Source organism: Borostomias antarcticus (genome assembly GCF_949987555.1).
Source record: "Borostomias antarcticus genome assembly, chromosome: 4".
NCBI lineage: Eukaryota > Metazoa > Chordata > Actinopteri > Stomiiformes > Stomiidae > Borostomias > Borostomias antarcticus.
In genome coordinates, this window is record NC_140237.1 from 30883117 (window position 1) to 30896888 (window position 13772).

The 13772-nt window shown below is 44.9% G+C and overlaps 4 protein-coding genes across 4 annotated transcripts; 2 read left to right on the top strand and 2 right to left on the bottom strand.

Annotated features, from left to right (window-relative positions):
- Positions 1–3388: 3388 nt before the first annotated feature.
- LOC311308558 (hatching enzyme 1.2-like) lies at positions 3389–4177 on the bottom strand (the record flags this gene model as incomplete). The annotated part of the gene is made up of 1 exon (XM_084437530.1): positions 3389–4177. The coding sequence occupies one exon, from the start codon at positions 4175–4177 to the stop codon at positions 3389–3391; it is 789 nt and encodes a 262-aa protein (XP_084293656.1).
- A 1170-nt stretch (positions 4178–5347) lies between these two features.
- LOC311308141 (hatching enzyme 1.2-like) lies at positions 5348–6136 on the top strand (the record flags this gene model as incomplete). Its single annotated transcript, XM_084437076.1, has 1 exon — positions 5348–6136. One exon carries the CDS (start codon positions 5348–5350, stop codon positions 6134–6136), a length of 789 nt encoding a protein of 262 aa, XP_084293202.1.
- Positions 6137–9524: 3388 nt separating this feature from the next.
- LOC311308305 (hatching enzyme 1.2-like) lies at positions 9525–10313 on the bottom strand (the record flags this gene model as incomplete). Its single annotated transcript, XM_084437266.1, has 1 exon — positions 9525–10313. The coding sequence occupies one exon, from the start codon at positions 10311–10313 to the stop codon at positions 9525–9527; it is 789 nt and encodes a 262-aa protein (XP_084293392.1).
- Positions 10314–11483: 1170 nt separating this feature from the next.
- LOC311307943 (hatching enzyme 1.2-like) lies at positions 11484–12272 on the top strand (the record flags this gene model as incomplete). Its single annotated transcript, XM_084436841.1, has 1 exon — positions 11484–12272. The coding sequence occupies one exon, from the start codon at positions 11484–11486 to the stop codon at positions 12270–12272; it is 789 nt and encodes a 262-aa protein (XP_084292967.1).
- Between the last annotated feature and the right edge of the window lie 1500 nt (positions 12273–13772).

The following is a 13772-nucleotide window of genomic DNA, read 5'->3' on the forward strand; positions in this document are numbered from 1 at the left end:
GAGGAAGATGTAAAATGGAGGAGACTGGAGAAGATGAAGTCTTCAGCTCATCAAATATGACACATTCAGCAGTGTACTGTTCCGTAGAATAACAGTGATGTAGATGTTATTTTTCAAATAATTAAAATTCTGTAATTCTGATTTTGGAAAAGCAAATAAAAACATTCATCAATGAATCAATTGAATGATACTATATTTTTCGGATCATATTATCTCCCAATCCTTTTCACATTTTCTCCCATGGTTCTCTTGGCTGGTAATAGCCTGGAGGGTCTTCAGATGTGACTGCTTTGATGTTGCCCCGCTGTGCCCTGAGTGGTGGGCTGCAGGCTCAGCTGGAAGGGAAGCGGGGCAGCAGACTGGAAGACTGAGGGCAACTGGCATCACAAGCAAGCTTATCTGGCCATGGCAGCATTGGCTAAACGTGTCCTAACTCTCGCCTGGATGATGACTGCAGCTCTCTTTTAGAGACCACAAATTAAACAAAGCATATTTACTGACCATCTCTGTTGAATGTACTTTTTCATAATCACTTAAGTATGACAATAAAAATGAAAAGGGGATTGCTTTTCTACTTGAGGAACCTTTAGAACCATGCAAATGAATCAATGTTTTTGTTACAGAGCAGTGACACCATGTTCAAAGGCTGCTGATGTCATTGGGGGATGAGAGCTATTTGAGAGAAAACGCACACATTCTTTTCTTTATAGGATTCATCTTTACAAATAAGAAGGGGCTGTATCCAACCAACTGTCTTCGTATCTCCACCAGAACAATCTCCTGGACCCCCATCAGTCCGGGTTCAAGGTTGGCCACTCGACAGATACCATCCTCCTTGCAGTGACAGAGTCACTCCACGCCGCAAGAGAAACCTTTCCCTACTCCGTCCTGATACTCCTAGACCTGTCAGCAGCATTTGACACAGTAGACCACCAGATCCTCCTCTCCACCCTTGAGGACAAAGGCATCACTGACTCTGCACGCTCTATGTTTCCGTCCAATCTGACAGGCCACTCCTACCAGGTGACATGGAGAGAGTCAATGTTGGAAACACGCAGTCTGACTATCGGGGTTCCACAAGGGTCTGTCCTGGGTCTGCTCCTTTTATACCTCTACACTACTACATCTCTTGGTTCTTTCATTCGCTCACATGGCTTCTCCTACGAAGGCTAAGCCGATGACGCCTAAATGGTCCTGTTGTTTCCCCCTTCTGACACACAAGTGGAGGCAAGCATAGCTGTGTGTTCGGCTGACATCTCGGAGTGGATGGCGACACACCACCTCAAACTCAACCTGGACAAGACTGAGCTGCTGATCCTCCACAACTACTGGAAACATCTCACATAGGAGCCTATTCACAACATTTACCTACAGAGCAGTACATCATACTCACCAATGGACAAAACGGGGGACATATGGGTTCTGTCCACTGTTTAAATATCTGTTGTACACATCATACTACAGCATGGGTTCCCAAACTCCATCAATGTGGGCCTCCCCTCTGAAAACAGTGACACACCCGCGCTCCCCCCAATCCCCCAAATTTGTCCATTTTGCAAGGCAGCGTTAGCTAGCCCATAACGTTACACAGCTAAGTTACCTCAGGGGCACCTGTTGCTAGTTAAAATTATGTTGTTTTCGCACAATACATTCATGCCTGCGGGGGGAGGCTCTCTCTGCACTATCCACAAATTTTGTATACATCTCTCCGATTATTTATTTTGATTTTCTGACCTTTAAAATCACGTATCATTCATAAAAACCATACAAAATTCAAAAATAAAAAATGTTTTCCTTTTTTTTTCTAACCATCCCTCCGCACCTCCCTTGAATTTCCTTGGGGCCCCCCAGGGGTGGCCCGCCTCACAGTTTGGGAATACCTGTACTACAGTATCTGTGGCAGGTAGGGGAGCAAAAACTAAGGAAATGGAGGTAGTTTATAATAACATTGTTTTATTACTGTAGCACACCACACTCACATATCACGCCACACACTAGTGTATATACACATACTCACATACTGTACACATTACACTCTCACTGTATATAAACTGGATGCACTACAGTACATTTTGTATATTGTTTTTTATCTGACTTTATTTTGCATTCATATTTTGTACTGCTCTTTGCACTGTCCTGTCTTTGCACTGTCCCGTCTCGTCCCTGCACCCTGTCTAATGTTGTCTCCATGTTATGCATCACGCCCAAAACAAATTCCTAGCACAGTATATTGAAAACTACAATGGCAATAAGACAAATTCTGATTCTGATTCTATTGCACTTCTTCCACTCAGACTAAACCAAAGGGAAGTGTTACATGATATGTTTTAAACTGACCAGTGTGAATTAAACCATGTGTAACCTGTGGGCAAGTCTTTGTGGAGGTGAGTCCTCCCTTTAGATGTACTGTATATTCATGACTATTAGCCAAGTCTGTCCTGTACTATTCACGCTCCCTTCTTATATTACTTCTCTGTTGGAGTGGAACTCTGGTCCCTATATGACCCGCTTGGGTGACCTGCTTCTTCTTAAAGTTCCTCAAGTCCAGAACAAACTTGGGAAATTATCTTTCTCTTTTAGTGCCCCAAACTCCTGGAATGAGCTCCAGAAATCTCTGAAAAATTAGCTCTCTGCCTTCATATGGGCAGTTTAGAGCTCTAGTGTTGAACATTCCTGCCTCTGTCTGTTGCTGTTTTCGATGATTGACAGTTGAGCTGGACTCTGTTCAACCTTATTTTTCTACTTTTATTATTAGTGTTGGTGTACTGTTGATTGTGGTTAATTATATTGGTATTGTGGTCATATATATTGTACAGAATTGTCTTATTTCTATTTTTTTTGCGTTGTAATCTCGGCTGCATTGAAAATGAGGGCCCCTCAATTGTATTTCTGAGAATAAAATAAAGGTTATGATGATGATCCAGGCGAGCGTTAGGTCACTTTTAGCCAATGCTGCCATGGACAGAGAGGCTTGCTTGTGATGCAAGTTGCCCTCAGTTTTCCAGTCTGCTGCCCCACTGCCCTTTTAGTTGAACTTGCAGCCCACCACTCAGGGCAAAGTGGGGCAACATCAAAGCACTCACTTCTGAAGACCCTCCAGGCTATTACCAGCCAAGAGAATCATGGGAGAAAATGTCAAAAGGATTTGGAGATAATATGATCAGAGAAATATATGGTCATTCAATTCGTTTTTATTTGTATTTTGATCCATTTCCAACATCAGAATTATGGAGACTACATTGTGATGCACTACTGAAAATTAGTTTGTTTAAATTATTTGAAGGATAACATCTACATCTCTGCTATTCTATTGAAGAATCGCAATGTGTCAGATTTGATGAGCTGAAGACTTTATCTTCTCCAGTCTCCTCCATTTTATATCTTCCTCTTAGCATTCATATAGACGGTTGATCCTCAAGATGTCAGTGTCGGACAAACCATATCTCTGGCCGATCCACACGTTGGCGTTGGGGATAGGGGTGATGGTCTCCTTTCCATACTGGGTGGAGAAGGCTGTTCTCCCATAGTGCATGATAGAGGAATAGTCATAGGGAGTGTCCAGGTTGACGGTGCGCTTCTTGTAAAAGTTGAAGGCCATGCTGGGCTCGATGTACTCCCAGTTGATCTTGACGTACTGGTCACGGTCACTCCTTGTCTGCTCGTGCTGGAAGCCCAGAGCGTGGAGGGCCTCATGTTGAATGATACCGTGGTAAAGACAACCTTGTCGTGCGAGAGAGAGCACCTGTTGACCTCCCACTCTCCCAAGATAGGAATAGCAGCCGCCTCTGTCCTCTATGCTGATGTAATCTTGCTCATTTTGACGGGGCACAAAGCGAATGCAGGTTCTGGATTGGATGGCGTCCAAGGCGTAGTCAATCTTCCTCCTCTCATAGGAAGAGAAAGCACTGCTCATTGTGAAGGCCACCGTCACATGGCCTTCAGAGTCTTTCCTCCACCTGCAGTAGTCGTACCAGCAGGACATGGCGTTTCTGGTTCTGGGTAGGACCATGTCTCCCTCCAGCAGCATCTCACTGGAGCCATTGTTGGTGTTCAGAATCATGCTGCTGATGTCTACATCTACAGCCTGTACATCATCAACCAGGTTCTCCAGGAGAGGCTTGGCCTGGGAGAAGCCCAGCAGCAGTAGCAGGAGGGAGAGAGTGGGGCTGGTCTTCATCTTCAGGGTCTGGAGATTCACTAGATGGCTCCTTGGTCCTGGAGATGCTGTGTTGAAGCTCCTTGGTCCTGAGGCTGGATGTGTGAGCCAGGTCTGTCCTGGTGTTTTATACTCTCCTCTCCAGGTGTGTCTGCAGGAGGATTAAGGGTCTGGGTCTTGGCTAATAATCCTAAATATACATTTAAAGGGAGGACACCACAAAGACTCGCCCACAGGTTAAACATAGTTTAATCCACACTGGTCATTTGAAAACATGTCATGTAACACAAGCATTTGGTTTACTCTGAGTGGAAGAAGTGCAATAAGACATGATGCGGTTATAAACTATCTCAATTTCTTGTTTTTGCACCCCTCCCTGCCACTAGTAATACAGATTACAAATGATGTTTAATCATACACTATCATATTTTCACTTGAATACCAACTCTTGATGTATGTACAGTACTATTATGCTGAATGTGAGTAGCATGTAAGATAGTATGATTAGGCTTACAGATATTTAAGCGGACAGAACCCATTCCCCATTTTGTCTCTTGGTGAGTGTGATGTACTGCTCTATATGTAATAGTTGTAAGTAGGCTCCTAATGTGACTGAGATGGCTCTAATCAAAATTAATCCTAACGTTACTAGCTTCATAACCTTTTGTGTCTGCACTACTGTAAACTGGTGTGTGGAGGGATTTGTGGAGTATCGTACAGCTTGTTTTCTTATAACATCATGGTACAGCAGACTGCAGGCCAGTTTTCTGTATATTTTAAGAGCCATTTCCTTCCAATGAATGTTGTCTCCATGATATGCATGATGCCTGAAATAAATTCATTGTATATTGAAAAACTACAATGGCAATAAAAAAAATTCTGATTCTATTGCACTTCTTCCACTCAGACTAAACCAAATGGGTGTGCTACACGATAGGTTTTAAACTGACCACTGTGGATTAAACCATGTGTAACCTGTGGGCAAGTCTTTGTTGTGTGCTCCCTTTAGGTGTATATTTAGGATTATTAGCCAAGACCCAGACCCTTAATCCCCCTGCAGACACACCTGGAGAGGAGAGTATAAAAACCCCAGGACATACCTGGCTCACACATCCAGCCTCAGGACCAAGGAGCTTTAAAACAGCATCTCCAGGACCAAGGAGCCATCTAGAGAATCTCCAGACCCTGAAGATGAAGATCAGCCCCACTCTCTCCCTCCTGCTACTGCTGCTGGGCTTCTCCCAGGCCAACCCTCTCCTGGAGAACCTGGTTGATGATATACAGCCTGTAGATGTAGACATCAGCAGCATGATTCTGAACACCAACAACGGCTCCAGTGAGATGCTGCTGGAGGGAGACATGGTCCTACCAAGAACCAGAAACGCCATGTCCTGCTGGAACGACTACTGCAGGTGGAGGAAAGACTCTGAAGGGCATGTGACGGTGCCCTTCACAATGAGCAGTGCTTTCTCTTACTATCAGAGTAAGAGGATTTACTACGCCTTGGACGCCATCCGGTCCAGAACCTGCATTCGCTTTGTGCCTCGTCAGAATGAGCAAGATTACATCAGCATAGAGGACAGAGCCGGCTGCTATTCCTATGTTGGGAGAGTGGGAGGTCAACAGGTGCTCTCTCTCGCACGACGCGGTTGTCTTTACCACGGTATCATTCAACATGAGGCCCTCCACGCTCTGGGCTTCCAGCACGAGCAGACAAGGAGTGACCGTGACCAGTACGTCAAGATCAACTGGGAGTACATCGAGCCCCGCATGGCCTACAACTTTTACAAAGAGCGCACCGTCAACCTGGACACTCCCTATGACTATTCCTCTATCATGCACTATGGGAGAACAGCCTTCTCCACCCCGTATGGAAAGGAGACCATCACCCCTATCCCCAACGCCAATGTGAGGATCGGCCAGAGACATGGTTTGTCCGACACTGACATCCTGAGGATCAACCGTCTATATGAATGCTAAGAGGAAGATGTAAAATGGAGGAGACTGGAGAAGATGAAGTCTTCAGCTCATCAAATATGACACATTCAGCAGTGTACTGTTCCGTAGAATAACAGTGATGTAGATGTTATTTTTCAAATAATTAAAATTCTGTAATTCTGATTTTGGAAAAGCAAATAAAAACATTCATCAATGAATCAATTGAATGATACTATATTTTTCGGATCATATTATCTCCCAATCCTTTTCACATTTTCTCCCATGGTTCTCTTGGCTGGTAATAGCCTGGAGGGTCTTCAGATGTGACTGCTTTGATGTTGCCCCGCTGTGCCCTGAGTGGTGGGCTGCAGGCTCAGCTGGAAGGGAAGCGGGGCAGCAGACTGGAAGACTGAGGGCAACTGGCATCACAAGCAAGCTTATCTGGCCATGGCAGCATTGGCTAAACGTGTCCTAACTCTCGCCTGGATGATGACTGCAGCTCTCTTTTAGAGACCACAAATTAAACAAAGCATATTTACTGACCATCTCTGTTGAATGTACTTTTTCATAATCACTTAAGTATGACAATAAAAATGAAAAGGGGATTGCTTTTCTACTTGAGGAACCTTTAGAACCATGCAAATGAATCAATGTTTTTGTTACAGAGCAGTGACACCATGTTCAAAGGCTGCTGATGTCATTGGGGGATGAGAGCTATTTGAGAGAAAACGCACACATTCTTTTCTTTATAGGATTCATCTTTACAAATAAGAAGGGGCTGTATCCAACCAACTGTCTTCGTATCTCCACCAGAACAATCTCCTGGACCCCCATCAGTCCGGGTTCAAGGTTGGCCACTCGACAGATACCATCCTCCTTGCAGTGACAGAGTCACTCCACGCCGCAAGAGAAACCTTTCCCTACTCCGTCCTGATACTCCTAGACCTGTCAGCAGCATTTGACACAGTAGACCACCAGATCCTCCTCTCCACCCTTGAGGACAAAGGCATCACTGACTCTGCACGCTCTATGTTTCCGTCCAATCTGACAGGCCACTCCTACCAGGTGACATGGAGAGAGTCAATGTTGGAAACACGCAGTCTGACTATCGGGGTTCCACAAGGGTCTGTCCTGGGTCTGCTCCTTTTATACCTCTACACTACTACATCTCTTGGTTCTTTCATTCGCTCACATGGCTTCTCCTACGAAGGCTAAGCCGATGACGCCTAAATGGTCCTGTTGTTTCCCCCTTCTGACACACAAGTGGAGGCAAGCATAGCTGTGTGTTCGGCTGACATCTCGGAGTGGATGGCGACACACCACCTCAAACTCAACCTGGACAAGACTGAGCTGCTGATCCTCCACAACTACTGGAAACATCTCACATAGGAGCCTATTCACAACATTTACCTACAGAGCAGTACATCATACTCACCAATGGACAAAACGGGGGACATATGGGTTCTGTCCACTGTTTAAATATCTGTTGTACACATCATACTACAGCATGGGTTCCCAAACTCCATCAATGTGGGCCTCCCCTCTGAAAACAGTGACACACCCGCGCTCCCCCCAATCCCCCAAATTTGTCCATTTTGCAAGGCAGCGTTAGCTAGCCCATAACGTTACACAGCTAAGTTACCTCAGGGGCACCTGTTGCTAGTTAAAATTATGTTGTTTTCGCACAATACATTCATGCCTGCGGGGGGAGGCTCTCTCTGCACTATCCACAAATTTTGTATACATCTCTCCGATTATTTATTTTGATTTTCTGACCTTTAAAATCACGTATCATTCATAAAAACCATACAAAATTCAAAAATAAAAAATGTTTTCCTTTTTTTTTCTAACCATCCCTCCGCACCTCCCTTGAATTTCCTTGGGGCCCCCCAGGGGTGGCCCGCCTCACAGTTTGGGAATACCTGTACTACAGTATCTGTGGCAGGTAGGGGAGCAAAAACTAAGGAAATGGAGGTAGTTTATAATAACATTGTTTTATTACTGTAGCACACCACACTCACATATCACGCCACACACTAGTGTATATACACATACTCACATACTGTACACATTACACTCTCACTGTATATAAACTGGATGCACTACAGTACATTTTGTATATTGTTTTTTATCTGACTTTATTTTGCATTCATATTTTGTACTGCTCTTTGCACTGTCCTGTCTTTGCACTGTCCCGTCTCGTCCCTGCACCCTGTCTAATGTTGTCTCCATGTTATGCATCACGCCCAAAACAAATTCCTAGCACAGTATATTGAAAACTACAATGGCAATAAGACAAATTCTGATTCTGATTCTATTGCACTTCTTCCACTCAGACTAAACCAAAGGGAAGTGTTACATGATATGTTTTAAACTGACCAGTGTGAATTAAACCATGTGTAACCTGTGGGCAAGTCTTTGTGGAGGTGAGTCCTCCCTTTAGATGTACTGTATATTCATGACTATTAGCCAAGTCTGTCCTGTACTATTCACGCTCCCTTCTTATATTACTTCTCTGTTGGAGTGGAACTCTGGTCCCTATATGACCCGCTTGGGTGACCTGCTTCTTCTTAAAGTTCCTCAAGTCCAGAACAAACTTGGGAAATTATCTTTCTCTTTTAGTGCCCCAAACTCCTGGAATGAGCTCCAGAAATCTCTGAAAAATTAGCTCTCTGCCTTCATATGGGCAGTTTAGAGCTCTAGTGTTGAACATTCCTGCCTCTGTCTGTTGCTGTTTTCGATGATTGACAGTTGAGCTGGACTCTGTTCAACCTTATTTTTCTACTTTTATTATTAGTGTTGGTGTACTGTTGATTGTGGTTAATTATATTGGTATTGTGGTCATATATATTGTAGAGAATTGTCTTATTTCTATTTTTTTTGCGTTGTAATCTCGGCTGCATTGAAAATGAGGGCCCCTCAATTGTATTTCTGAGAATAAAATAAAGGTTATGATGATGATCCAGGCGAGCGTTAGGTCACTTTTAGCCAATGCTGCCATGGACAGAGAGGCTTGCTTGTGATGCAAGTTGCCCTCAGTTTTCCAGTCTGCTGCCCCACTGCCCTTTTAGTTGAACTTGCAGCCCACCACTCAGGGCAAAGTGGGGCAACATCAAAGCACTCACTTCTGAAGACCCTCCAGGCTATTACCAGCCAAGAGAATCATGGGAGAAAATGTCAAAAGGATTTGGAGATAATATGATCAGAGAAATATATGGTCATTCAATTCGTTTTTATTTGTATTTTGATCCATTTCCAACATCAGAATTATGGAGACTACATTGTGATGCACTACTGAAAATTAGTTTGTTTAAATTATTTGAAGGATAACATCTACATCTCTGCTATTCTATTGAAGAATCGCAATGTGTCAGATTTGATGAGCTGAAGACTTTATCTTCTCCAGTCTCCTCCATTTTATATCTTCCTCTTAGCATTCATATAGACGGTTGATCCTCAAGATGTCAGTGTCGGACAAACCATATCTCTGGCCGATCCACACGTTGGCGTTGGGGATAGGGGTGATGGTCTCCTTTCCATACGGGGTGGAGAAGGCTGTTCTCCCATAGTGCATGATAGAGGAATAGTCATAGGGAGTGTCCAGGTTGACGGTGCGCTTCTTGTAAAAGTTGAAGGCCATGCTGGGCTCGATGTACTCCCAGTTGATCTTGACGTACTGGTCACGGTCACTCCTTGTCTGCTCGTGCTGGAAGCCCAGAGCGTGGAGGGCCTCATGTTGAATGATACCGTGGTAAAGACAACCTTGTCGTGCGAGAGAGAGCACCTGTTGACCTCCCACTCTCCCAAGATAGGAATAGCAGCCGCCTCTGTCCTCTATGCTGATGTAATCTTGCTCATTTTGACGGGGCACAAAGCGAATGCAGGTTCTGGATTGGATGGCGTCCAAGGCGTAGTCAATCTTCCTCCTCTCATAGGAAGAGAAAGCACTGCTCATTGTGAAGGCCACCGTCACATGGCCTTCAGAGTCTTTCCTCCACCTGCAGTAGTCGTACCAGCAGGACATGGCGTTTCTGGTTCTGGGTAGGACCATGTCTCCCTCCAGCAGCATCTCACTGGAGCCATTGTTGGTGTTCAGAATCATGCTGCTGATGTCTACATCTACAGCCTGTACATCATCAACCAGGTTCTCCAGGAGAGGCTTGGCCTGGGAGAAGCCCAGCAGCAGTAGCAGGAGGGAGAGAGTGGGGCTGGTCTTCATCTTCAGGGTCTGGAGATTCACTAGATGGCTCCTTGGTCCTGGAGATGCTGTGTTGAAGCTCCTTGGTCCTGAGGCTGGATGTGTGAGCCAGGTCTGTCCTGGTGTTTTATACTCTCCTCTCCAGGTGTGTCTGCAGGAGGATTAAGGGTCTGGGTCTTGGCTAATAATCCTAAATATACATTTAAAGGGAGGACACCACAAAGACTCGCCCACAGGTTAAACATAGTTTAATCCACACTGGTCATTTGAAAACATGTCATGTAACACAAGCATTTGGTTTACTCTGAGTGGAAGAAGTGCAATAAGACATGATGCGGTTATAAACTATCTCAATTTCTTGTTTTTGCACCCCTCCCTGCCACTAGTAATACAGATTACAAATGATGTTTAATCATACACTATCATATTTTCACTTGAATACCAACTCTTGATGTATGTACAGTACTATTATGCGTAATGTGAGTAGCATGTAAGATAGTATGATTAGGCTTACAGATATTTAAGCGGACAGAACCCATTCCCCATTTTGTCTCTTGGTGAGTGTGATGTACTGCTCTATATGTAATAGTTGTAAGTAGGCTCCTAATGTGACTGAGATGGCTCTAATCAAAATTAATCCTAACGTTACTAGCTTCATAACCTTTTGTGTCTGCACTACTGTAAACTGGTGTGTGGAGGGATTTGTGGAGTATCGTACAGCTTGTTTTCTTATAACATCATGGTACAGCAGACTGCAGGCCAGTTTTCTGTATATTTTAAGAGCCATTTCCTTCCAATGAATGTTGTCTCCATGATATGCATGATGCCTGAAATAAATTCATTGTATATTGAAAAACTACAATGGCAATAAAAAAAATTCTGATTCTATTGCACTTCTTCCACTCAGACTAAACCAAATGGGTGTGCTACACGATAGGTTTTAAACTGACCACTGTGGATTAAACCATGTGTAACCTGTGGGCAAGTCTTTGTTGTGTGCTCCCTTTAGGTGTATATTTAGGATTATTAGCCAAGACCCAGACCCTTAATCCCCCTGCAGACACACCTGGAGAGGAGAGTATAAAAACCCCAGGACATACCTGGCTCACACATCCAGCCTCAGGACCAAGGAGCTTTAAAACAGCATCTCCAGGACCAAGGAGCCATCTAGAGAATCTCCAGACCCTGAAGATGAAGATCAGCCCCACTCTCTCCCTCCTGCTACTGCTGCTGGGCTTCTCCCAGGCCAACCCTCTCCTGGAGAACCTGGTTGATGATATACAGCCTGTAGATGTAGACATCAGCAGCATGATTCTGAACACCAACAACGGCTCCAGTGAGATGCTGCTGGAGGGAGACATGGTCCTACCAAGAACCAGAAACGCCATGTCCTGCTGGAACGACTACTGCAGGTGGAGGAAAGACTCTGAAGGGCATGTGACGGTGCCCTTCACAATGAGCAGTGCTTTCTCTTACTATCAGAGTAAGAGGATTTACTACGCCTTGGACGCCATCCGGTCCAGAACCTGCATTCGCTTTGTGCCTCGTCAGAATGAGCAAGATTACATCAGCATAGAGGACAGAGCCGGCTGCTATTCCTATGTTGGGAGAGTGGGAGGTCAACAGGTGCTCTCTCTCGCACGACGCGGTTGTCTTTACCACGGTATCATTCAACATGAGGCCCTCCACGCTCTGGGCTTCCAGCACGAGCAGACAAGGAGTGACCGTGACCAGTACGTCAAGATCAACTGGGAGTACATCGAGCCCCGCATGGCCTACAACTTTTACAAAGAGCGCACCGTCAACCTGGACACTCCCTATGACTATTCCTCTATCATGCACTATGGGAGAACAGCCTTCTCCACCCCGTATGGAAAGGAGACCATCACCCCTATCCCCAACGCCAATGTGAGGATCGGCCAGAGACATGGTTTGTCCGACACTGACATCCTGAGGATCAACCGTCTATATGAATGCTAAGAGGAAGATGTAAAATGGAGGAGACTGGAGAAGATGAAGTCTTCAGCTCATCAAATATGACACATTCAGCAGTGTACTGTTCCGTAGAATAACAGTGATGTAGATGTTATTTTTCAAATAATTAAAATTCTGTAATTCTGATTTTGGAAAAGCAAATAAAAACATTCATCAATGAATCAATTGAATGATACTATATTTTTCGGATCATATTATCTCCCAATCCTTTTCACATTTTCTCCCATGGTTCTCTTGGCTGGTAATAGCCTGGAGGGTCTTCAGATGTGACTGCTTTGATGTTGCCCCGCTGTGCCCTGAGTGGTGGGCTGCAGGCTCAGCTGGAAGGGAAGCGGGGCAGCAGACTGGAAGACTGAGGGCAACTGGCATCACAAGCAAGCTTATCTGGCCATGGCAGCATTGGCTAAACGTGTCCTAACTCTCGCCTGGATGATGACTGCAGCTCTCTTTTAGAGACCACAAATTAAACAAAGCATATTTACTGACCATCTTTGTTGAATGTACTTTTTCATAATCACTTAAGTATGACAATAAAAATGAAAAGGGGATTGCTTTTCTACTTGAGGAACCTTTAGAACCATGCAAATGAATCAATGTTTTTGTTACAGAGCAGTGACACCATGTTCAAAGGCTGCTGATGTCATTGGGGGATGAGAGCTATTTGAGAGAAAACGCACACATTCTTTTCTTTATAGGATTCATCTTTACAAATAAGAAGGGGCTGTATCCAACCAACTGTCTTCGTATCTCCACCAGAACAATCTCCTGGACCCCCATCAGTCCGGGTTCAAGGTTGGCCACTCGACAGATACCATCCTCCTTGCAGTGACAGAGTCACTCCACGCCGCAAGAGAAACCTTTCCCTACTCCGTCCTGATACTCCTAGACCTGTCAGCAGCATTTGACACAGTAGACCACCAGATCCTCCTCTCCACCCTTGAGGACAAAGGCATCACTGACTCTGCACGCTCTATGTTTCCGTCCAATCTGACGGGCCACTCCTACCAGGTGACATGGAGAGAGTCAATGTTGGAAACACGCAGTCTGACTATGAGGGTTCCACAAGGGTCTGTCCTGGGTCTGCTCCTTTTTTACCTCTACACTGCTACATCTCTGGGTTATTTCATTCGCTCGCATGGCTTCTCCTACGAAGGCTAAGCCGATGACGCCTAAATGGTCCTGTTGTTTCCCCCTTCTGACACACAAGTGGAGGCACGCATAGCTGTGTGTTTGGCTGACATCTCGGAGTGGATGGCGACACACCACCTCAAACTCAACCTGGACAAGACTGAGCTGCTGATCCTCCACAACTACTGGAAACATCTCACATAGGAGCCTATTCACAACATTTACCTACAGAGCAGTACATCATACTCACCAATGGACAAAATGGGGGACATATGGGTTCTGTCCACTGTTTAAATATCTGTTGTACACATCATACTACAGCATGGGTTCCCAAACTCCATCAATGTGGGCCTCCCC